Below are 25,022 nucleotides of genomic sequence, written 5' to 3'. Positions count from 1 at the left end.
CAAGACCTTGCTGCTTCGGGCGCGCCCAGAGCTTGCGGCTAGCCAGAAGCGAGGTTTCAGATTCCCGAAGTCTCAGGCCACTGTCCCAAGCTGCCCGAAGCTGGGAGGCCCCGTCCAGCTCCCGGAAGGCTGGAGGGAGGTGAGCGCCAGGGAGGGGCTGGGCCGCAGGACGCGCGGGCCGGGAGGCTGGGAGGGGCCTGGCGGGGGCGGCCGGGCGGCACCCAGAGCCCGGGTGTGCAGTCCTGGGCGTCCGGAGCGAAAGCTCCTGGGTGCGCGCGAGTGGCAGGCGCTCTCGGGTTGGTCCGCCTCGGTCGGGCCGGGATCTAGGCTCCTTCAGCGCCGGCTGGGGGCGGGGGGCGCGGCGAGGGTGGCGCTGCAGTGCCCGCAGCGGCGGGCTGGGGGAGCTGTGCCCGCCTGTCCCTAAGGCCCGGGTGGGGACCAGGCAGCTGGGTCGCCGCGCCTCTAGCGCGGCCGGACTAGGCGGCGCGCAGCCAGGCGTGCCCTGAGCGAGCTTGGGCCCCAAGTCTTCCTGGGCGCCCGGCCGGGGAGGCCACGGGAGGAGCCCAGTCCCGCGGGTTAGGGTGGCCGCGGCCGCTGCCGCCGCGTCCCGCCCCCGGGGGGTGTCCCGGGCCGCTGGGCCCGCCCAGGTAACCCCATCCTCGGCCCGCCCCCGGCCCGCCCCCCCGGCAGCCCGCCCGCCTCCGCCGCCGCCGCCGCTGCCGCCGCGGCATCCCGGCTCTGGGGCGGCGCTGACAGTCTGGTCCGCGCCGGGCAGCGGGCGCAGCAGCGGGTAGGGCGGCCGGCAGGCACGGAGGCAGAGCCCCGGCGCCGCGCCCCAGCCCACCCGCGGAGCGCCCACCTGCCGCCCGGACGGGAGGCCCCCCGCGGCCGCAGCGCTGCCCGGGGCCGGGCGCCCGCGGCGGCACCATGAGTCCCCGCTCGTGCCTGCGTTCGCTGCGCCTCCTCGTCTTCGCCGTCTTCTCGGCCGCCGCGAGCAACTGGCTGTAAGTCGGGCCGGGACCGGCAGCGCCGGGCCGGGCGGGGCGGGGCGGGGCAGGCCCCGGGGGCAGCGGCCGGTGCCAGGCGGCGCGGGGCAGCGGGCGCGGGGGCGCCCGGCAGGTGTCTCGGCCGCCGGACAGAGGCTCGCTCGCTCTCTCCCGCCGCCGCCACTGCCGGGCCTCCATCTGGAGACCCTGGGTCCCTTGCTCCCCACGTCCCGCTTCCTGCCCAAAGGCGCCGGGGATGGCGGCGTAGTCCGCACCCATAGGCGGCCCTGGGCGCCCCAGGGCGCAAGGGGTGCGAAGACGGGGCGGCGGCCCAGATGGGGTACCCTGCTCAGGGCGCAGCCCAGCGGGACTGACAGGTCACTGAGGAAGCCCATTACAGGGAAGGGCTCCGGGACATAATAGCAGGTTAATCCCGAGAAGTCTGGGAGCGAGGTCCCCGAGCGAAGCTGCGCCGCGCTGCGGGCTGGGCTGGAGGCGTGCAGGGACCTGTTTCTGCTGGGAGGGAGGGAGCCAGGCTTAGAAGGAGGAAAGGGACCGGGACACCGAGCCTCTGAGAACCCGCTGCCGGCTCTGGTTGGACCTTGGTTTTCCCTGGAGCAAGAAGAAACTCCTTGCAGCCCTTAAAGAGGACAACAGCCCCCACCTCCACGCATCTTGCCTAAGGAAGAAATGGGTGGTAACCACTGGTGACCTGTCTCTTTCTCCTTGACTGGGTCTGCTCAGAGGGTTTCCTGGGAAGGGGCAGGATGTTTGCTGGGGGAAAGAGAGCTAAAGGGATGAGCTGCTCTGAGCCAGGGAACGGGAAGCAAGAAGAGGACGCTGGACTCCTTCATCCCTCCCAAGTGACACTTCCCCATGCCCCAGGCTTAACCCTGGCCCCAACTCCTCCTGCCCAGAACTCTTCCCCCATCCGCTGTGGGCAGCCAGTGGGGAGCCAAGCTCCAGTATTGATCTGAAAAGCATGAGGTGGGAAGGGGGATCGCCAACAGTGTAGCTGGGGTTACCATGGAGACAGCAGGAGAGGAAAAAATTCTCTCTGCATCAAGACCAAAGAACAAATATCTCCCATGAAATTGCCCCGAGTGTCCAATGGCTGTTGCTATGAGGTCATTGTGGCCAGCCGGGCCCCTGCAGGCTGGAAGGAGTGTGTTTGTTGGGGTCAGAGCCACCCAGGGCTTTGGGGGACGGAGGTGATGTGGAATTCTCCCAGCTGTTCCGAGAGTGAGCTACTCCAAGACAGCCCAAAGTGGCTGTGGCGCTTTTGTTTTTCTTGGAGCCTTAATTTGATTAACACTTCAGGAGCAGTGGCAGTATGTACAGAAACCAGGGCACCACCACCTCGTCCCTCTGGCCCCCTGCAGACCACCCCCCTCAGTGGAGTCTGGATCAGAGAGCTGAGGAGGGGAGCTGGTTTGGATGTGGGGGCTCTGGAGCTGGCTCTTAAATGCATGGGCTCAGAGCTGAGGTCCCCAAACAGGTCTGAGTATCAGGAAGAATAAGAACTGGGTTCGACCTGCCCGGCACGGAGGGAAGCAAAAAAGCAGAGGACAAAAGTGGCAATTTGAGTGCGTGACCCAGGCCTTCAGGGAATACGGGGATATTGGCAGTGGAAAGACAGGCCTGTAGAGCATTGTGGCCTTTTGGCTCCCTTTACAGATGAGGAAACTGAGACCAGGGAGCAGAAGTTACTTGCCAAACTCAAGTTGAGAATGGAACCCAGGCACTCAGACTCCCAGCCCCTCCCATGAGACTGTCCCAAACTGAGCCAGTGTGGCCCAGGTGATATTACCACCCACCTTCAGCCACATCCACGCCCAGGATCTCAGGCAGAGACACAGCCCTGGCTTTAGGTCACACAAACCCCTGGGGAATTCCAGCTCCCTTCTTGAGCCTGTGCTGCCATGAGGGGTGGGTGAGGAGGGGGGCCTGGAGGGAGAAGGGAGTTGGCAAACCTGTTCTCGGTGACTGTGATGGTTCAGGTTGCCATGCAGCAGGCTCTGGGTGTCCCAGCTCGCTCTTGCTCCACCAGGGCTCCGAGCCAAGGGTCTCTCTGTTCAGCCCAAGGTGAGAGGAAGAGGGCCTTCCCAGGACCCTGTGGAACCGGGGGTTCTGAAGGAGAAGAGACCCAGGGCCCTGTCCCCCCAAGCCAGTGTCACTACCTAATGTTTATCACCTCCGTCCCCAGGCCAGAGACTGGACCAGCCCTGGGGAAAATAGATGTCACAGCCAGGCTTCCTAGGAGCTTGGGGTCCAAATAGAAGGACACATAAAACAAAGCCACAAATGGGTGGGACAGTGCATGCCACATGGCTGTCGGGGGAGAGAAATGAACAGGAGTGATCAACGGGGGAGTGGGGGGACACACCACTTGGCCTGCAGGCCGTGGGATCCTGACAGCAATTCCAGGATAATAACTCCCTAGTCCAGAGTATATTCAAATCCCGATTTACAGATGAGAACGGTTGGGATCCCAGAGGTAGTGCTCCAAAGCCACCTAGCTGGTAAGTGCAGAGGTGTCTGGCCCGGAGCTGCCTCTAGGAGAAAAAGCTGCGGTCAGGCAGCTGTCCATTGAGCCAGGTGGTGACACTATCTTTTCAAGGGTGAGCCAAGCTAGAGGCCTGACCCCGAAAGGATGGCTGGCAGCACCCACCAAGGGATGAGACCTGGGTGTCCCCTCCCGTCCCAGCAGAGACATCCATCCAGGGATGGTCAACTGGCCAGTAGCAGAGCTGGTACTGTCTGTTGTCTCAGAAGGGCAGGTGGCCCGGGGTGGGGGGAGGCCAGGTGTCCTGCTGTGTGCAGCTGTTGGGCAGGACAGAGCCTGGAGCTGGGAGGACTCTGCAGCCTGAGGCCTGGGCAAGCCCAGAGAAGCTGGGAGCTGCCGACTGGGCTTGCATCTGGCACCCAAAGCAGGCTGACAGCTTGTGGCAGCTCCTGCTCAGAGGGAGGGATGTGCACAGTCCTCTGCCTTCAAGGGGGCTGCCCTACCGTGGTCCTAGGGTCAGAAATGATTCTGAATGGTCCCCCTGGCCCTGAGACTTCACCAGGAGACAGGTGCCAGTCCTAGCTCTGTGCCAAGTGCTGGGCGGCCTTGGTGGGCCTCTTTTCTTCCCTCTGGGCCACTGTCCTCTGCAGCTTATTCTCAAACCCAAATGGAAGAACTGGCAAGAGCAAGGGAATAGATAAGCCAAGGCTTCATCACTGTGGGTTTCTGGGGGAGGTCAGTGGTGTGCTGGGCAGGAGCCCTACCAGGAACCCAGCAGGCCAGGGCAAGGAGTCCCTGCTGTACTCAAAGATGGGCCAGCAGAGTGGCCAAGTAAGTCTTGGGGACAGATACCTGAAGTTCCACCCCAGCTCTGCTACGGCCCAGTCCAGTGACCTTAGACAGGTTACTTAACATCTTGGAGCCTCCGGTGCCGCATCTATAAAATGGTACCCATTGGTGCAGATGGGACATACACAGTGGTGTTGGGAGGAAAGAGCGAGCCCGTGCATGTATTGTGCTGGGCACAGTGCCAGCACACCAAGAGAAATGGTAGCCACGGGGGCTGGTGTCAGTGGGCTAGAGTCCTGTCTATGGGAGGATGGAGGGAGTGGCCTTCAGGTTGCCCTCAAGCCCAGTTTGTCCCAAACTCTCCCATCCCGAGCCCATGATTGTACACAAATAGGAAACTAGACTGCCACCCGCTCCTCCTCAACAAGGGTCTCCACAGGAGCCTCAGAGAGCCAGGGAGACCCCGCCTGGCTCTGAGGCAATCCTGCTGGCCAGGGGGACTGGTGCTGGAAACACCCTTCAGTGCCCATGGGGGAGGCGGAGGAGGCCCCACCTGCCCTGCTGGTCCAGGTCCCACAGGAGTGTGTCTCAAGGCTGATCTCCTAGGTGCCTGCTTGCCCAGGGAGGATGTGTGACTCTTGGCATGGCAGAGTGAGGCCCAGCTCTCAAGTCGCGCCTCCCCAGTCCAGGTGTGGGGGAAAGCCAGCCCCACAGGAAAGATGTAGCCTATCTCCTCCAGGAATATCTCATGGTTCCCGGCTAAAAAGAAGCTCTCCCTTTCCTCTAAAGAGTAAGAGCCCATCTCCTTGGAGCACCTCCCAAGGTTCTAGGCAATGAATGACCATCACTACACCCAGAACTTTACAGTTTAAACCAGGATTTCCCTCAACCTTGGTACCATTAATATTTGAGGCCAGATAATTTTTTTGGTTCGGGGCTGTCCTGTGTCCTGCAAGGTGTTTAGCAGCATCCCAAGCCCCAACCTGCTGGAAGCCAGGAGCACACACACTGCCCCCCCACACCAGGTGACAACCAAAAATGTCTGCAGACATTGCCAAATGTCCCCTAGGGGCAAAAGCACACCCCACACTGCGAATGAATGGTTCACAAAGCACCGTCACGCCACCCACCCTGAGCCACTCTACCTTCCTCTCCCGCTTCAGAGGACAGGAGTGTCTTACTCTCAGCCCCACTTCAGAGGCCAGAGGTGCAGCAACTTCCCCAAAGCAGCAGCTTGGCTGGCTCTCACATGCCCAGGTCTCACGGTTTTCGTCCCCTGCCTGTAGAACCATCTCACATTATTTATAAACTCGGCAGCGTGGCTTCTGCTTCGGGAGGCCAAGGCAGTGCGAGTACAGCCCTGAGCACCCCCAGCCTGTGGAAGGTGCTCAGCTCACACTCAGTGGACAAGGAAGGACTCCTTCACCCCAGAACATTCTTGTACAATGGCGGCCCATCTTCAAAGCCCTTGAGTAGGAGGAAGGCTTCCCTCCACTGCCCCAAGGTTCGGTGATACTAAAATGCGCCCCAGTGGGTGTCAGGAACGGTGGCTGACCCCGGCAGATCTGCAGCCCTGCCGCTCTCCGCTCTCCTCAGCCAAGGCAGACCCTCGAGTCAGACGGGGCTGCTTCTCCCCTCCGCGGTGGGGCCCTGGGACCGGGCCTGCCGGAGGGGTTTGCTCAGCAGCAGGAGCCCCAGCTGTCTGCCGTGGTTAACTTTCTTCCCTCAACCCTGGATTAGCAGTTGAGCAACTCAGCAAGCTCCTGACAAGACAGCGCTCCCCAAACCTGTTGAAACTCGCCCAACTCTGGCCCTGTGGGTGCTCTTGGAAAAGCCAGTGTTTGCAGCAATCCTCCTCCAGTTCCTCCCTCTGGGAGGAAGGGCTCAGGCGGGGCACAGGCAGGCCAGGAGCTGGGGGTGACAGAGCCTGCCATTGGCCCCTGCAGTCACCCTCTGCTCCCAGGGAGCTTGCAGCAGCCAGGGCTGGTTTGTTCTGTAAACCCAGCTGGAAGGTGGAGCGGGACCCAGGGTTGCTTTCCAGATTTCCACAGGAGTTGCCAGGTTTTATCTCTGAGACCTGAACTGCATCTTCTGTGAATGAGCCAGACCCCGGAGAAGGCTCTCTCCCCACCCTGACCCCAGCAGCTCCCCCTTCCCCACGCAGTCCCTCTCCGCCTCCCCCACTCCTGGCAAACTGAAACCAAACTGCGTTTTAAGTTCCCGCCAAGTCAGGGCCAGGGCAACCCCTGTGGGTGGAGGGGACGGGTCTTCAGAGAGGGATGAAGGCAGGTGGGAGGGAGGGACGCCCCCTCAGGGATGTCTCCTTCGGGGCCCATTTTGCACAGCAGGGGATTGCTGACGGCCTAGTGGGGCCTCTTTCCTCTTTCCCTCTGGGACTCTGAGCCCTTCCCACCCCATTTCTCATTCTGATCTCATGATGAGGTTCCAGGAGTTTTCCCCAAAGCGGGAGACGGCAGTGTTCCCTCCTGAGCCAGGGGTGCCCTGCTTCAGGGTTTCAAGAACAAAGCAGACATCAGAATTGGCCGCGGACAGTCCTCAGGGTCACAGCTTCCTGCATGGGGGTGCTCTGTCTGCCCCCTTCAAACACATCGAGTACTTCCTGGCATCGGGCATGGTGCGAGGCTCAGGGCCACGCAGCACACTTGGGGAAAGCTGGAGTCCGCCCCCGGACTTCTCCTGCAGTCCACGAATCAGATCTGCAGCCCCAGAGCCCCAGCCGGTCACTCTGCACAGGAGGGGAGAACAACCAAGGTCTGCCCACCCGGCCAGCAGGGGGTAGGGGACATTCGGCCACAGGTTCTCCCAAGTGTGGGCCTTTAGAAGGTACCTGCCATAGCCAAGGAACTCACTGGAAACTGGGAGCCACCCCAGCCTCACTCCAGGAAGCCAATTCTGGCTGCAAACAGCTCAGCTGGGGTTTCCAATGTCCCTTCATGCCCCACCGCAGCCTCCCTCAGTTGGGGAGGACACTTCAGTGGTCCAGTGGCCACAGGGCACAAAAGGCTTTCTAGCCTTCTGCTAGGGCAGGGGCAAGGTAGGTCAGGAAATGCCTTCGCCTTGACACCGCTCCCCCCACAGCATTCCCTGCCAGGGCAGAGGAGGAAAGTTCTCACCAGCTGGCACAGCACTGGGCCTGCAGACCCAGGACCAAGTGGCTCCTCCTTGGCCCTGGGTCAGCCACTAGCTCTCCTGGGGACAAACACAGAGAGATGGGAAATGGGAGGGGAGTTCCCAATAGGAAGTGGGGTATCTGGAGCTTCAGGAGTAAGACGCATGGGGCTTGGGTGTCAGGAGGCTGCAGGTCATGGCCACAGGGGGGGCCAGAGGAGTGCGAGTGCTGAGGCTTGGAGGGTAAAGGCGCCAGGGATCCCAGGGACAGCACGCAGGGGAAGGAGGGGAAGGCACTCCAGAAGAGGCCATCGTGTCCCCCCAACCGAGGGAGACACTGGAGCCCTGGGAAGTTGGCTAAGGCAGGGAAGGAGGTGGAGCCGAGGCAGCCCGCTGCCCACCAGCTACCATGAGGGTCTCCACTGCCAGCCTCCCAACTCCTACGGCTGTCCTCCAGGGTTCCAGACCAGCAGCAGCACCTCCTTCACAACCCCAAAAAACATGACCCCTGAGACGCCTCCCTCCCCAACTCTCCCCTCTCTTGTTCAGAAAACACGGGGCTCTAGAAAGACCCCTCCACAGAAGAATCAGGTCACCTCACCCAGTTCAGTGTCTGGGGACCTCAGAACCACAGGCCATCTTTGGAGCCTGAGCATCTAACCCCCAGGCTCAGGAGCCAGAATGACCTGTTTTGAACTTCTGACCACCCTGACCGGCTCACGACCTTGAACACGTGCCTCTTGAGTCTCAGTTTCCGCATCTATGAAATGGAGAACAGCCTCCCTGACCCGCTCTGCATTGTTGTAACAGGACATGCTGAAGCATGTAACTGCTGATTAAGGGCACAGGTGACAGGGGAAGGGAAGGAGGGGCTTCCAGTCACCTCTCATTCCTAAAATGATTCCCATGTCCCCTCAGCACCCTGACTTGTCTTGGATGCCACTGCCCTAGCCCTTGCACCCCAGGGTCCTAGCTTTTGGTCTCCTGACACCAGTACCATCCCCCCCACCATCCCTGTCCTAGGGCCCAACACATGGGTCACAATCACCAGGAAACCCATTCTCCAATTCTGCAAACTCTGGAGATTCTGCCAAAAATCTGCAGTTGGGGGCTGGGGGTGTGGATCCATGGGAGAGTCCCTGCCTAGCATGTGGAAGGCTCTAGGTTCCATCTCCAGCACCACATTAACAACAAACAAACAACAAAAAGAAACCCTCCAGTTGGGATCCTGTCTGAAGTAATCCACATTCCCACTGGGAGTGTGTGTCTCTCCCTGGGTGTGCTCAGCTGAAGGCTGGGGCCCAGGCCTAACAGGGTCCAGAGAGCCCAGCATCTCCACTGAGATGGGCACAGGCTATGTGGGAGGCAGTGAGAGGGCCCCTGGAGTCCATCTGGATAAGGATGGTGACCCAGTAGTGCTGCAGCGAGGAGCAGCACCTGCCACGCGCACATTTCATTTAATTTAGTTTCAGGGGTTGAGCATCAGTCTCCCCATTTTATAGAACACACTGAGGCTCTGAGATGTTGCTAACTTGCCTCCAGTGACACAGAGATGCAATTCTGGCCAGGCTGCTCCCTACAGCCCTTACTACACTGCTTATCATAAAGGACAGGGTCTCTGGACCTGGGACAGCGTGGAGAGGAGGCCAGCCAGCCACTCTACAGTGGTTATAGGAGCACTGGGAGATCTGACATGACTGGGGGTGTGGCAAGGATCTGGTGGAACCAGGTACCCCTGGGGGCTCCTTAAGATCGTGGACCTGGGTGGGTCTATGGTCCTCTTGCTTCCACCCAGCCGTGTCCCCAAGGCAGCTCTCTGCTCAGCAGACACTCCATTTCCTTCCGGCTCCCCCTCCTGCCCGCCTGGCCTCCTTCCTCCCTGGTATTGCAGGCACAACCACTCCTGAGGAGGCTCTAAATGTGGCCAGGGCAGGCAGGGAGGCCAAAGGGAGGGGCAGAGAAGCCTGGGCTGGCGTCCCAGCCCCCACCTGGACACCCTCCGGCTGGGACCTGCAACACTGACCTGCTTGGCCTCCCCAAGGCTCCAGTTCTTTCCCTTCCCCTCTCCTCTCCATGTGCAGAGTGAGAGCCTGGGAGGAGTCACGGAGGTGCAGATTCTCCTCTAGGAATTTGTATATTTTGTTTAAAAAAGCAAGCAAACCTGGAAAAGCTTGGGACAAGCCCAGCTAATTTTAGTTTCTAATGAAAACAGCAGGTGGCCGAGAGGATCTGATCTCCCTGGCAGGGCCAGGGCCCTCCAGCCTTGCAGGCTGCGTGCACGGGCCTTGCGGGGAGGGCCTCCTGGGAGGAGCCTCAAGGACCCATAGCCCCCATTTGAGAAGACCAGGGCACGAGCTGGCTGGCAGCGGAGCCGGCAGGGGCAGTCTAGGCTGGTGGGGTAACCTGATCGATGGCAGGGCAGTGGCTGGAGTCCTGGGTGGCCAGGGCAGCAGGTGGCAGATTGCTAAGCCTGGACTCAGAAGCAGCAGGAAGAAGCCTACACGGGGACACCGCACCAGGGCGGGAGAAGCAGGGATGGTCGGGGCCTCCACACACAGGCAGCCGGCACCAGCCAACACCCATCAGGCCCTGTCTCCCTGTGGCTTGGCAGTCAATATTCAAGCCCAACCCTGCTCCAGGGTCAGCAAGTAGCACATGTGTCTCTGGGGAAAAGGTTGAGCCACCTTAGGGCACCAGAAGGGACCCTGGAGGCCCTTGGGACCAACTGGGCCCAGCTCCTAGGGTCCCCAAAGCCCGCAGCAGCCCCGCCTTCCTTCCTCAGCCCTGCCCCTCCCTGCCCTGAGCACTCTGCCAGTAGGTGAGCACAGGGGACCCACCAAGACAAGCCCTATGTAAGGCCAGACATGATGCAGAGGGAGTTGGCAGCCCCCAACCATCCAGCGGGGGCAGGACCATAGCCAGGAACACAGGGAAGAGAGGGGACTCAGGGCTGCTGCTGCTGACTGGCTGTGGGGCTTTGGAAGTCATCTCACTTCTGTGGGCCTCAGTTTGCTCTTCTGTAAAACCAGACGCTGGGATAGATACGCAGAGACGGTGCAGACCAAGGACCCCAATGGGCTCCTCTCTCCAGCCCCAGCCTTGCCCGTGTTCAGCTCTGGTGCCCAATTCCCACCACCACCACTCAGACAAGCTCCTAGGTTCTGGGAGCGCAGGGCTGGGGGAGGCTGGGCCTCACATGCTTGCAAGGGGCAAGGGTTGTGCCAGGGGAGGAAGGGGCTAGGCAGTGGGCATTGGTGCCCACCGAAGAGGTTTCTTCCTGGACACTACCCCAGTGACCCACAGCCATGGCAGGCCAGCAGCGCTCCCTAAATCCCTGTTGCTGTCATTTCAGCCTATCTTCCTGTTGCATTTCCGGCCTAGAGGAGGATGGTGCTGCCCTCTGGTCCATCTCTCCCCTGGTAACAAGAGGGGCTCCATCTATCAGCCTGGCATGGGACTAGAGGTCTTTGAGGCCTGGAAACCTTTCCATACTTCTGCCAAGTAGGAGGAAGACCACCGACTCTGACAGAGGGAAAGGCCCTAGGGACTTACTCATTTATCATGCCATGAACAGAAGCTCTGAGTGGGGAGGTGACTTGCCACAGGTCACAGCTGGTGGTTCAGCCAGGCCTCCAAAGCCTATTTCTCCTGCCTAGGGACCCCCTGCCCTTGAATGACTTCCCTAACCAGAGGCTAGGGCCTGGCACAGCCAGACGTGGTCCCCTTGCTGAATACAGAAGGAGTGGCCTAGCTGGGGGCAGGCCAGTTCTGTGCCCCTGTGTCAAAAGGCAATAGGGACCTCACCCTTTATCTGAGAGCCAAGTCTGGGTGGGAGCAGGAAAAGATCCAATGCTAGGTGCAACTCCTTATCCCCTCACAGAAGGACACCTGTGGCCTCCCCAAAGCGTGACCTGGCCCATCGCCAGTAGGTGCTGAGCTTTTGGCGCCCCCTGCAGGCCAAGCACGATAGGTGGGCCTGGCCCAGTAGGAGACCCCCAATTCCTTCAGCTATGATAGTGGGGAGCACTCAGGCAGCATTGAGATGCCAGTTGGCCCCCGTTCAAGATGCATCCTCCTCCCACTTCTCAGTCTTCTTCCTACTGTCCTCCCCTCCAAGAGACTCAGGCTCCTGCCTGGGCCTCACCAGGACCGTATCAGTCTCTTCACATCCCCTGAGTAGGACCTGGTAGAAAGGAAAGGGACAGGAGAGGGGCCCTGGGAGACAGGAGTGCAGGAAGGAGGGGAGGTTGGGCACCTGAGCCCACCCACCTCCCACTCGCCCACTAGGCTGCAGGGAAGAGATTGTTACGACACCCCCCTCCTAGGATGTGCCCAGCTGACACCCAGAGGTGTTGCCAATTATGTTCATCCCTCACAACTGCCCCCTGGGATAGGAACTGTCACTCCATTACAAACAGGGAAAGCCAGACTCCAGCCCACACAGGGGATGAGGAAGTTGCCCCTGGGGCTGACACTGAGAGAGGACAGTGGCACCCAGACTGAAGAAACATCACTGGTACTTACCCAGGCAAGTGGCTTCCCAGCTGTGCCTGGGGCCATGTCCAAAACTGAGATGCACGCCAAGCCCTGCCTGAAGCGGGACTCAGGAACCCGAGTGTTCCTCAAGCCCCATAAATGTTTCCAGTGCACAGCCAGATTGGAGAGCCCTCCCTCATGCCCAGCCCACATGCCCGGCCAATAGAACCTGGCTGCTGCCTGCACACCTCCACAGCCAGGGGCAGCCGACTGCATCTTGGCCTGATCCCTAGGTTGAGCAAGCCCAGCTCCCAGCAGCTTCTGTCCACACTGTCGATTCTAGCCTTTGAGTCACATAAAGGAATTGTCATTACTGAAGGCTGTGAAGTCAGACAAACCAGGTTCAAGTCCTGCTCCACCTCTCACTGGCTGGGTAACTTTGCATATACACATATGCACTAAGTGTCCCTCTCTTTAAAATGGGGGTTCACTGGATTGCTGAGAGGATTAAATGCAATAAAGTACTTAGCCCAGTTGTGACTAGGTTCCATAAAAGTTGGCTATGCTAATTATCATCGTCATAAAATTTCCCACATTTTAATAGGACTTTCTATGTACCTTTCGATTCGGTGGCCATTCATTCGTTCCCTTGGCTCAGCAAACAATGACCAGTTCCTGTCTCATTGCCTCAGTCCCCGTGTCAAACTGCACACACAAGCTTGAGACCAGGAGGGGCAGGCCTGTTACTGGATCCAGAGAGAAGGACCAGTCCCTGGGACAAATCGGCCCCCAAAGACCGTGGCGGGGTGCTGGGGCGGGCTCTGCAGGCCTCTCCCCCTCTTCCCAGGTACCTGGCCAAGCTGTCTTCAGTGGGGAGCATCTCTGAGGAGGAGACATGTGAGAAGCTCAAGGGCCTGATCCAGAGGCAGGTGCAGATGTGCAAGCGGAACCTGGAGGTGATGGACTCAGTGCGCCGCGGCGCCCAGCTGGCCATCGAGGAATGTCAGTACCAGTTCCGGAACCGGCGCTGGAACTGCTCCACACTCGACTCTCTGCCCGTCTTTGGCAAGGTGGTAACGCAAGGTGAGGGTGTGTGTGTGCGGTGGCAGCCAGGGACCAGCGTGTGAGACCCAGTGGGGAAATGACACACTGGAGGGGCTGGACTAGTCAAAGTCATTTCTGAAGCTAAACCAGCAGGAGGCCCCAGGGAGGGGCCCCAGGTAAGGGGAGGACCCAGGCTGAGGCAAGCTGGGGATGGCCGTGGGAGGAGGCCGATGCAGTGCTGTTCCCCCGACCCCGACCCATGCAGAATTCAGTAGTATGCGGCAGTCTCAGTGCTAGTCTCAAGGGAGTGTGAACTGGGATCCTCCTTGTTTTAAGGAGGAAAAACTGAGGTTCAGGCAGGGGACAGGACTGCCCTGCCCAAGGCTTTTCAGAGGATGAATAGCAGAATCAGGCTTGAGACCTGGGCTCCCGGCCCTCTGCCAGTGCTTCACCCCCTTGGCTCAGCCAAGGAGCTTGTTTCATGGATCTCTACACCTGACAAACCCCATGGAGCACCCCCAGTATGGCCTTCCCTGATACAGCCAGTTCCGGTACCCCCTCCTCGCCACAGCCCAGCAGGGGCGGACCACAGCATAGGAAGAGCAGCTCACCTGGCTGCAGCACTAACACGGGCAGATGTTGTTGTAACATTAACTCGGCAGCCATATTGCAGATGAAGAAAATAAAATACAAAGTAACTTGTCCAAGGTCCCAGAGCTAGAAAGTCACAGAGCCAGGACCAACCCACTGCAGGGTCTGTGCTCTTCCCCACGATAGAAAAGTCACCATGATGGACAGGACAGGAGGTTGACATTTCCCCTGGCAGGGCTGGGGTGCTCAGGGAAGGATTTCTCAAAGATAAAGGTTCTCAGCTTAGTCCAGAAACATGGGAATGCGCTCAACCAGAGGGAGGTGGGCTAGAGCCCAGAGAAAGTTCTAGGGAACAGGAAGGTTCCCCGAGAGCTCTGAGAAGCACTCTAGCCCAGCTGCCTCTTTTTCTACTTCCTGAGCACAAAACTGACACTTCTAAGCCACCACAGTCAACGGGGCCCTCTGTGACTTGCTCAGGCAGCAGGAAAAGGTTGCTTGGGCCAACCTTTGTCTTGGCACTTGTGGGCTAGATGGCCAGGGCTGCCCAGCTCACTGCAAACCATTTGGATGTTGTTGGAAACCAACTGTGATAGAAATTTGGAAGCCATTCTCCTGGGAGCTGGCAGAGGCCAAGAAAGCACGATCATGCTTGGTGTTGCTGCTCTCGAAAAGAAGCAAGACCCGGGGAGCAGCCTGACAGCAGCGAATCTCCCGGGATGAGGAGGCGCTGCCTGGCGGGGGGGCCTCGCACAGTAGACCTGAGCTAGGAAAGTCCCTCGAACACGGTGGGTACTCAGAGAGTGTTTTGGATGGGTTGTTGGATAGATCAGCAGGGTTTCATACACCATGTCTGCCAAAACCCCTCACCTTCACACACGCCATGTCCTGCACCCCAAACACCAAACCCCTTCTCCTTGGGCTCAGTAGTCCCCTCTCTAAGCCCTCTCAGTCCTTTCCTCTGGGCTCTAAGTCTCTTTGTTCTTAGTGGGGATAGGGATTCTCCTCTTATTTTGTAACTTTTTGTTTTGATATAATTTCAACTTATAGAAAAGGTGCAAAAAACAAGAGAGGGTATTCCTATGGACCCATTACTGGATCCACCAAATGTTTGTACTTTATAAATAGAGGAGAGTAAGGCAAATGGTCAGAGACACACACACACACACACACACACACACACACACACACACCTTTGTCTAAAGCACCTGTGTTCACACTGCAACATGACGCTTCCAGCCTGCAGTGCGAAGCCTCCACCAACCCATCACTAAGGCTTAGCTCCCCCCAGGCAAGGGGATGGCTCAGCTGCCCATTTCCCCACACGTGACCCAGCCTGGCATTGAGGAGAGTCTGTGGATATAATCTAATGACAGCAGGTTGGGGACCACAGGTTGAAGGTACATAAAAAGAGGGGAGGCAGGGTCAGTGTTGGCCTAAAGGTAGTGTGTCCACAGGACTCTGCCATTAAGTGCCTTCCTCACCTAGGGACAGAAACCTAGGAGGGGACCTAACCCTGCTAGAATCTACCAGGCCTGGTGAAAGCTGGTGACAGAGTAGCTTGGTCAAATGTCCTGTCCTCTTGGAGTGGAGTTGAGGCACCCGGAGACTGTCTTAGTCAGAGCAGGCAGAGACCAGCCATGTTCAGAGAACTCTTCTGAGCTCTTCCCATTCACCCAACTCCTTTTCCTATTTTTGGCTTTATTCCCTAGTAGAATTCCTCTTGGGACATTCACAAACAAAAAGAAAAGGGACTTGTCCACCCAGTGGCCTGAGAGCAAGGCACTGGCTCCCAGGAAATCCAAGGATTACTGATGAGGCAGATGGAGGGTGAGCATGGGCAAGCAGATGTTAGGTAGGTGACTTCACTCCTCTGAGCCTCAGTGGCCTCGCTGAGCACATGTGTCCCTCTTAGGGCTGTCACCAAGATTCAGTGAGAAAGCCTGGGAAGTACTTCATGTGGGCCCTGACCCCAGAGGAGCTGAGGCTGTTGCCTTTAGCAGCAACGCTAGCCTGGGCAGACCACTCATCCCCCAGCTCCCAGGATGGGGGACTTGGCAGGGGCCCACATGCATAAGCAGCTTGGCTGAGGTAGTGGCCTCAGATGTGATCCCACCCTGGTAGCCAAGGAGCCCCATCTGTTACAGGACTCTCACATGCTTGTGCTGTCTTGCCTTAAAATCATCCTCTCAACAGCTCTGAGCTTGTGACATTGTTCCTATGTCACAGATGAGGAAGAAGGCTCAAGGAGCCGAAGGGTGGCAATGCACCCAGGTCCTGGACCAGCCTGCCTGCTCTTGACTAAGATCATGGGTTAGGCCCATGCCCTCTCAAAGAGTGTTCTCTTTCCTGTAACGTGGGAATAAACCCAGAACCAACCTTCTAGGACTCCTGGGGGAGGATTCATACAGAAGGTGCTTAAATAGGGCTAAGTGATGCCCAGAGGGCCAGGGCAGGGGTTCACATATTGCCAATACTACCCAAACTTTCACAGCCCCCAATTCCATACTTCCCCACTCCCAAGCTGTGGAGGCCTCTAGAGGCCGGACACGCAGAGAAATAATGATAATGAGGCCGGTGTGTGGTTTAGGGTCAAGCTACGTGTTCTAGCACAAAAAATCTATCAGAAATTTGGTAAAGATGGTGTATGGGGCAGCCAGGAATGTGGAATGTGGCAGTTCTTGCCTGAGCAGACATTAAGGGCCAAGACCTGTGTTTTAGTCATTCTTTCCTTCTGGGTGACTTTTGGGCCACTTTCTGATGCCATCAGATATATTACAAGAGCTCTGGGAAAGCCAGGCGTGGTGGTGCTCGCCTATGATTCCCAGCAATTCAGGAGGCTGAGGCAGGAGAGTGGCAAGTTCAAGGCCAGCCTCAGCAACTTAGCAAGACCCTGCTTCAAAATTTAAAATAATAATAACAAAAGATAACAAAACCCTTCTGCTGTTATTTTTTTTAAAATAAAAGGTTATGGATGTAGCTCAGTGACTAAGCGCTCCTGGGTTTAATCCCCAGTACACCCCTGCCCAAAATCAGCTCTGGGGAGGAAGTGCTCCAGACCCGTCCAGGCTGGAAGCCCCTGAAGGCTTCAGAGGGCAAACACACAAGGTGATTGAGGGGGAAAAACTGTCTGTGGCCTGATTCTGACAGAGTAGGGCAGGCAGGTCAGAGAGAGCATCTGGAGTCCCAGGAAGACAGTGGGAAGGGATGTGCAAGGGTCTGTTTGAGTTGTGGAAAAGGTCACTCTGCAAACGAGTCTAACAGTTTTGTCTGGCCCCAAATGCTCTACACTTTCCCTGGTCACATAATTTTTCACAGGGCTGTCACCAAGATTCAGTGACAGAATGCATGGGAAATACTTCTTATAGGCCATGACCCCGGGAGAGCCACCTATTCTCACCATCCCCTTAAATTCAGACACTTCCTGGAGGGAGTTTTTCTCGGAGCCCAGGAGCCCAGGGCCGGGTCTGGCCTCACTTGCCTACAACTCCCCCAGGTCAACAGGAAATGCTGGCAGTGTAGGTATTCCCTGGCCTCAACCACAATACCCGCCCCGGTGCCCAGGGCATCACTGGGCCCATGGCTTCCTTGCCAGCCCAACTCAACCTCAGACAGTTCCCCGAATACTCCTTCCTGCCGAAATGTCTTTTCCTTTCAATATTTGGAGAGACAGCACTACGATGTGCTCTGCAGAGCCCAGGTCTTGTGTCACACAACCCTCCTTGGTTCCAGTTCCCATTCAGCCATTTGCTGAGGACTCCTCCAGAGTCTGACTGCTGAGATTGTTGTGACCCTAGAGAGCATATAGAAAGGCCCCAGAATACAGTGGGGCCCTCAGAAAAAACTAACTATTGGATCTGCAGAATCACTCTAAATCCACAGCCCCTTGGAAAAGATGTACTGAGGCCAGACCCAGAGGACACACAAGACAGACTGGTAGAGCCAGAAGACAGGGTACTCTGGGAAGGAAAATGGCAGGAAGGAGCTGAGTGTGAGAAGCAGCAAATGGCTTATAGAAAATAAGGCCAGAGTATCCTTGGCACTTGAGAGTCCTGCCTTACCCTAGTCCAGAGAGCACAAAGCGAGGATCTACCCCTCCTGTAGCTGAACAGGCAAACCCCTGACCCAGAAGCAGTATCTACCATCTTGCTGGGGAAGCCCCTGCTGCTACAATTCCCAAGAGTACCAGGATGATTTTTCCATGCCTGGGTGGCCTCTGGGGAAAACAGGCCCTGCTAGATCTTCAACTAATGAGCAAAACTTCAGCCTGGGACCTGGGTAGGGTGAGGAGCCCCCAGGGCCATAGTGATGGAGTTGAAGAGCTCAAACCCAGGGCTAGCTAGAGAAGGCTAAAGGAAGCCAGGCATGGTGGTGCACACCTGTAATCCTAGCGGCTCAGGAGGCTGAGGCAGGAAGATTGCAAGTTCAAAGCCAGCCTCAGCAACTTAGCAAGGTCTTGTCACAAAATAAAATATTTAAAAAAGGCTGGGGGTGCTGGGATTGTGGCTCAGTGGTAGAGTGCTTGCATAGCATGTGTGAGGCACTGGGTTCAATTCTCAGCACCACATATAAATAAACAAAATAAAGGTCCATCACCCCCCCCCAAATGTGGCTTGGTGATTAAACGCCCCTGGGTTCAATCCCTGGGAAGGAAGGAAGGAAGGAAGAAAGGAAGGAAGGAAGGAAGGAAGGAAGGAAGGAAGGAAGGGAGGGAGGGAGGGAGGGAGGGAGGGAGGGAGGGGAGGGGAGGGGAGGGGGGAAGGAAGGGAAGGAAGAAAGGAAATAAATGGGGTTGGCAGGACTGGAGGAGCCACTGCCTTTGGCTTTGCCTTTGGGGACACAGCAGCATGCCCCTGTCCTCCAGGCCTTCTGAGGTCTCCTGTGCTGAGCAGAGATTGACTGCTCATCACCTCTTATAAAACCCCCCAAAGAGAGAGCTGATCCTGCAGCACATGAAACTTAAGGTACAGCTTTCTTGCCTTCATCCTTGGGAGGTAGGAGATGGACTGCATGTGTATTCCCAGACACTTAAGGCCTCTGTGAGGCAGAGAATGTCAAGATGGAAGCTCTAGAGCCAAGATTCTGGCCCCACCACTTCCTGGCTGGATGCTTCACCACTCAGCACCTGTTCTCTCATCTATAAAATGAAGTGGGGGGAGGGGGTAGGTGTATACGTGGTACTGGAGGTTGAACCCAGAAGTGCTCCACCACTGAGCTATGTCCCCAGCCCTTTTTATTTTGAGACAGGATCTCACTAAATTGCTGAGACTGGCCTCAAACTCCCAATTTGCTGGGATTACAGGTATGTACCACCATTCCCAGCTAACAAGGTTAAAAGTACTGATTTCATAGGGTTGTGAAGAGTATGCAAATTAACATATACCCATAGCGCCCAGACACCGCCCAGCAGTGTATTATGGTCTAAGCTTTCTTTAGCTTTTGTTTTATCTTCTTTTCAGAGTCTCTTCCTTCAGGGCCACTCCCAAGCTGAGAATATTATGGTGTCCTTGTTCCCCTGTGGTCAAGGCAAAAGGGACTCTAAATCCCAGGAGATGGATATTGATTCAGGGAATGAGGCAGTGGTCTCCCTGGCCACCTCAGAGGAAAGCCTGCACCCCAGGGGCCATTGGGTCTCAGGAGCAGAGGTCAGCCCAGAGCTGGGGCTGGGCCAGAGACTTCCTGAAAACCAAGAAAAGGAGAAAGGACCAAGCAAGGTCAGGAGCTGAGGCCACCTGCCAGTTCCATCAGCCCTATCTCCTACTCGGACATCCCTTCCCCCTTAGTCTTTGGGGTAAAGATTTGTGCTGGTTCAGGCCTGGAAATACCAGAAATACCAGAAACTGAAATCGGCTCTCTTTGGGCGGCCACAGCATAAAACCAACCAACGTGATCCTGCTATTAACCTCGATTAACTTGGAGAAGATTCCACCTCCAGCCAAGCCCCCCAGTACTGGCCCAAAGTGGCCAAGCCAGGGCAGAGAGTGGGCAGTGAAGAGGGTGGGGCAGTATCCCCAGCTCAAGGGCCACACCAAGAACAGGGCGTCCTGAGTGGTTGGGGGCCGAGCTGCCTCCCACCCTAGTACTCAGCTTCTGCTGCCTCTGTCCACAGACATGGGTACAGAGACAGTGATTGTTTCTGTCTGACCACGGTGACTGCTCCCTGGGGCAGCTGGGAGCACAGGCCTGGGTGTCACAGAGGTAATTGCCAACCACGAGGCCAAAGCCTGCCCCCGCCACTCTTGCGGACACAGACCCTCCAGCAAGAGACAGAAGGACAGTCACGGCACACAGAGGCCCTCACAGGACCCAGGAGAGGAGCAAGGCCTGCTGTCTGGTCACACACCCAGCCAGCCACGCACACTCTACTCACCCCCCGAAAGAGACTCCACAACAGCTACACCCCCAGGCACAGTTCCTAGGAGGATAAAAACACCCATTCAGGCAGGGGAGGAGGGCCGGCACCAAAATAGAATCACTGAGCAGTCGTGGGCAGAAGGAAAGAACCAGAACAGAGGAGAGGCCCAGACCTGTGCTGGAGCACTGGTTCTGTCGCCTCCTGGTAGGGAGACTGCGACCAAGTCCTTCCGTCTCTGAATCTGCATTTCACTGTAATTGAGGATGTAATTTAGACACCTGGCTCATCAGTAAGAGGGATGAAGTATTAGGAGCTGATGTCATCTGGCTTAAAGGCATCAGAAGGCAAGACATCTTGAGCAATGGGCCCAGCCTAGGAAGGGCCAGGGCAGAGTCAGGGAGAGGAACCCCTCAGAGCTGGAGGGGAGCAGCTGGGGAACAGGTCAAGAAAGTCAGGAAGGCTGGGGCTACAGCGCCACTCGGCGGCCTCACAGCTGTGGCACAGAACCAGCTCACCTCACCCAGCCTGCCTGGTCTCCTTTACACCTCATATCACGACTCCTGGAAAGGCAGTGAGGACAGTGAGGCACAGGAGCCACGGCATGGCCCTGAAGCCAGACCCTCTGCCGGCTCAGCCACGTGCAGTGACAACCTAAGTAACCCCTCCGTAGGAAGTTGCCTCCTGCTGCCGAGAGGATGAGCTGGTCCACAGAGTGGTTGAGGTGGTCCCCGCTGTTGGTGCCCACTCAGCCCTGGCACGCAGCACTCTGCCCGCCTTGCTCGCTCCTTGGCCCATAGCTCCCAGCAGGCCCCACGTACTAAGGAGGGTGCTGAGAAGGAGCCCTGGGACCTAGCCCTGTCCTCCCTCTTGTCTCCCCAGGGACTCGGGAGGCGGCCTTTGTGTACGCCATCTCTTCAGCAGGTGTTGCCTTTGCGGTGACACGGGCCTGCAGCAGCGGGGAGCTGGAAAAGTGCGGCTGTGATCGGACAGTGCATGGGGTCAGTCCTCAGGGTAAGCTCAGGATGGGGATAGGGGGAGGCAGGGCTCTGGGAACCTGGCTCACCCTCACTGGGACCTTCTTCCACGTCCTCTGCACCCCAGGCTTCCAGTGGTCGGGATGCTCAGACAACATCGCCTACGGCGTCGCCTTCTCCCAGTCATTTGTTGACGTGCGCGAGAGAAGCAAGGGGGCCTCGTCCAGCCGGGCCCTCATGAACCTCCACAACAACGAGGCCGGCAGGAAGGTAGTGTGGCACTACCCCCCAGAACCAGAGTAGGGATGGCACGGGCAGGGTCCCCAAATACTCACCACATGGCCACTCGGGAAATGCTCAGGCTCTCACGGACACAGGCACCTCAGTAGGCCCACGCCCATGGGGTGTGTGGAGCAGGCCCGGGAAGGAGTGGGTGCCACACAGAGTGTGCGCGGCCCTGGCCCTGTACATATGCACCTGTGTACTGAGCACATAGGCTCATCCAGCCCTGTCACCCCAGACATCACAAGCTCAATTATGACCCCATCAAAGCCTACTCCCAAGGTGCCCTTCCCATCATATCACTTGTCACTGTTTCATGTGGCACTGCCCTTTAGCATCTCTGGGTGCCCACATGTGGGGACAGCACCTTGTTCATCTGTCCCCAGTTGCTTACCAGCCCAGCATGGCAATTAGCAGGTCCTTATACAGAGAAAGCATGACAAGAACCCTCTGACTCTACAGAATCAATCCCCAGGGGCTGGATTCTGGGGTATCCCACATCCATGTGCCCCAGGGCCCTCCCCAACCTCCACTACCATCTCCTGATGGCCCCTTTCCCCCACCCCTCCCCCACAGGCCATCCTGTCACACATGCGGGTGGAGTGCAAGTGCCACGGGGTATCAGGCTCCTGCGAAGTGAAAACGTGCTGGCGAGCCGTGCCACCATTCCGCCAGGTGGGCCACGCACTGAAGGAGAAGTTTGATGGCGCCACCGAGGTGGAGCCCCGCCGAGTGGGCTCCTCCCGGGCGTTGGTACCACGCAACGCACAGTTCAAGCCGCACACAGATGAGGACCTGGTGTACTTGGAGCCCAGCCCAGACTTCTGCGAACAGGACATGCGCAGTGGCGTGCTGGGCACAAGGGGCCGGACATGCAACAAGACGTCCAAGGCCATCGATGGCTGTGAGCTGCTGTGCTGCGGCCGCGGCTTCCACACGGAACAGGTGGAGCTGGCCGAGCGCTGCAGCTGCAAGTTCCACTGGTGCTGCTTCGTCAAGTGCCGACAGTGCCAGCGGCTCGTAGAGCTGCACACGTGCCGGTGACTGCACCGCCTGTGCTCAGCAACCACCCGAGTGGCCCAGGGAAGGCCAGTAATTTAAAGAGTCTCCCACCACCTCCCCGAGAGATCCTGGTTGTATTTTTTGTTCTGGTTTGGTTTTTGGGTCCTCATATTATTTATTGCCGAAACCAGGCAGGCGACCCTAAGAGTACCAACCGTGGCCTCCCACAAAGCCCAAGGCTTTGTGGCTGCCACTGACCAAAGGACCTTGCTTATGGCTCTGGTTGTCCACATAAGGCTGCTGCTGACCACTCAGTTGTTATCTGTGTCCATTTTCCTACTTGCAGACTTAAGATAGGTAACAAGGAGTGTTACAGCCACATGGCTACTGACCCCGCCATCTAGGGAAACAGGTGGCCCTATGGTAGGGAAAATAGGTGTCATCTTGATGGAATTCACATCACCTGGAAAAAGAACTGGCAACTCTCCACCACACACATACACAAGGCCCTCTGGCAACTTGGCCCTGGTAGCCTTGCCTCTGGAACTCCCTGGAAAGAGCCTGGGCAGGTACCAGGTCAAAGGCAAAGAGCTCACTTCAGCTCTCACGAGGGCAGCTGGAAGGTCAGCCTCTGTGGGACCTTCCAATAGGAAGTACAGGTGAGGTGAGGGCAAGAGAAGGCTACAGTCCCACCCTGGAGCCCAGCCTGCCCCAGCACACCCTTTAGCAGAGCCATCTTGGTACTCCCCAGCCCCTCCTAGTCAGGCCCCATGTGAGTCACCTCTCAGGGTGCTGTTCTCTTGTGAAACTGAGAATGGAAATCTCACACTCAGAGACAGGAAAGGACTGTGCAGAGAGTCCTCCATTATCTTACTCACTTAACTAAATTTACTGAGTAAATACGTCCAAGGCCTTGTATTGGGGCACCTCCCTTGATTATTACACCAGTCCTGGGACAGACAGGCACATGCCATTTCACAGCTGAGGGCAATGCTTACCAGCTCCATAGCAAGCTGAGCAGAGGCAGAGCCACAAGAGTTCTCCAGCCAGGCTCCTCCATGGCCCCTGCACCCAAAGGCACAGACACAGAAGGTATCTTGAACCTGAGCCTTGAGAGGGGTTCTGGCTGCAAGAAAAGGAATGGAAGCAGCAAGGGCCAGAGACCACAGGCTGGGCTAGAGCCCACGAGGCTACAGAGAGAAAACAGGCTGTGAGAAAAGAGGCGAGTAACTGGAAGGCTCACCAGTGAAGTCTCGGCAGTGGAGACCCCTCCACCCCCAGACCTCCAGGTTTCCAAGGCCTTGGGTGCATGGGACTTAAGATCCCCAAAAGAGCACCAGCAGTCCAGACTTCTGTCAACAGTTGTGCACAGACACAGTTACTTCTCAGTTGGGCTCCCAACCACCAGAGGACCTTGCTATCGACCCAAAGAGTGCCCCCCAACCCTGTTTGAGGTCTTGAGTTCTAGGATCCCCATTTGGGGTTCCAAGACCCCAAGCTCTTGATTTTAGGGTTCAGTGTCTGAAAGCCAAGTCAAAGATTCAGAATCTGAACTCGAGCCTGCAGAAACTCTCCTTTTGGTTTGTGCTGCCTGATGTTGGCGCCCCCTGCAAAGAGGGTCAACACCCTTGGCCCCCAACCAAGCTCTCTGCTTAATGCCTAACCAAGTAAGAGGCCAAAACCAAGTGACATGCTGGAGCCACATTCAAATACAGAGATAATCTCGGGGCCGTCTGGTTCTGATGTGGAAGAAAGCTAAGCTGACTAAGGGTCCCCACAGCTGCCCAGCTGGGCCCACTGCCACTTTAGCGGACTCAGTTCAGCTGCCTGCTCAGCGCCAGGGAAAACACTATGCCTCACTGGCAGAGCCAGATCCAGACAAAAGGGAGAGTGGGGACCACCCGGCTCCAGGGAGCTGAGCTACTTTCCCCTACCCCGGGGAACCGCGGGCCCAGGCTGCTTGCTGATTGGATGGGCAATGCCCCAAGAAGCAGCGAGAAGGTGTGTGCCCCATCACAGGCTTCAGCCACCTTTCCACCTGCCAGGGAGCACCTCAGAGCTGATCCTCCTGGGGTTATGAAGGCTGTGCCCTAGGTCAATCAGACCACATTCTAGGAACCTCTGAAGAGCCCTACTGCCACTGCCACCTTCACTGCCACCAAGGCCAAAGAAATTCACAACCACAGAAAAAAGCAGCTTCCTTGGACCCGCTCAGCTCCAAACTGTCCCAAATGAAAAAAGAGGAGGACTGACACAGGCCTGTCATAGCTACATGGGGCTTGGAAAGTGGTCAGTAGGCTCACATCCTGCCCGAACCCTTCTCCACCATTCTTATACCAAGGCAAAAGTAATGTTCTCTGAGGCCTAGGGCTGGATAAACCCCAGCTCTGGATGCTGCTTCCCCACTCTGCTGCCCACTCATCCTTCAATTTTTATACTAGGCTCCTTGCCATTGTGACATCCCCATGACATAGTCTGATGCACGATAAAATGATTATTTCTTTATCTGGCAATTGTGGCAGTGAGTCTTTCTTTAACAAAACAGGAGAAGACCTGGCAAAGGCCATGGACAAAGCAGTTAAGTAGTAGCAGATTCTAAATATGGGGACCACATTGATAATTTCTTCTGAAGAATTGGTTTGGGGAACCTCCTACATACTGTCTGCAACTTTTCCACTAACACACAGTGGCTCTATACACATTTCACCAAGCCATGACCAGCTATTTAAACTTTGGCCTTTCGTGATATAGACACGGGGAGGAGGGTCTGGTGAAGAGGGTGCCGACACAGGACACAGGGGACAATGCAACAAAACTTAGTTCCTGTTGAGGGACAAAGGAATCTGAAGTCTGAGGCTAGAGGTAAACTCCAGGTTTGGGACCAGAGAACA

The 25,022-nt window shown here is 57.1% G+C and overlaps 1 protein-coding gene across 1 annotated transcript; it reads left to right on the top strand.

Moving 5' to 3' along the window:
• Nucleotides 1-714: 714 nt before the first annotated feature.
• Nucleotides 715-24,644, top strand: Wnt4 (Wnt family member 4). The gene is made up of 5 exons (XM_078025539.1): nucleotides 715-1,004; nucleotides 12,734-12,969; nucleotides 20,753-20,884; nucleotides 20,975-21,117; nucleotides 21,706-24,644. The coding sequence occupies exons 1-5, from the start codon at nucleotides 928-930 to the stop codon at nucleotides 22,171-22,173; spliced, it is 1,056 nt and encodes a 351-aa protein (XP_077881665.1). The 5' UTR covers nucleotides 715-927; the 3' UTR covers nucleotides 22,174-24,644.
• Nucleotides 24,645-25,022: the final 378 nt, after the last annotated feature.

This window comes from Ictidomys tridecemlineatus, chromosome 11, assembly GCF_052094955.1.
Source record: "Ictidomys tridecemlineatus isolate mIctTri1 chromosome 11, mIctTri1.hap1, whole genome shotgun sequence".
In the NCBI taxonomy this organism is placed as follows: domain Eukaryota; kingdom Metazoa; phylum Chordata; class Mammalia; order Rodentia; family Sciuridae; genus Ictidomys; species Ictidomys tridecemlineatus.
This window is presented reverse-complemented; position numbering and strand designations above follow the sequence as displayed.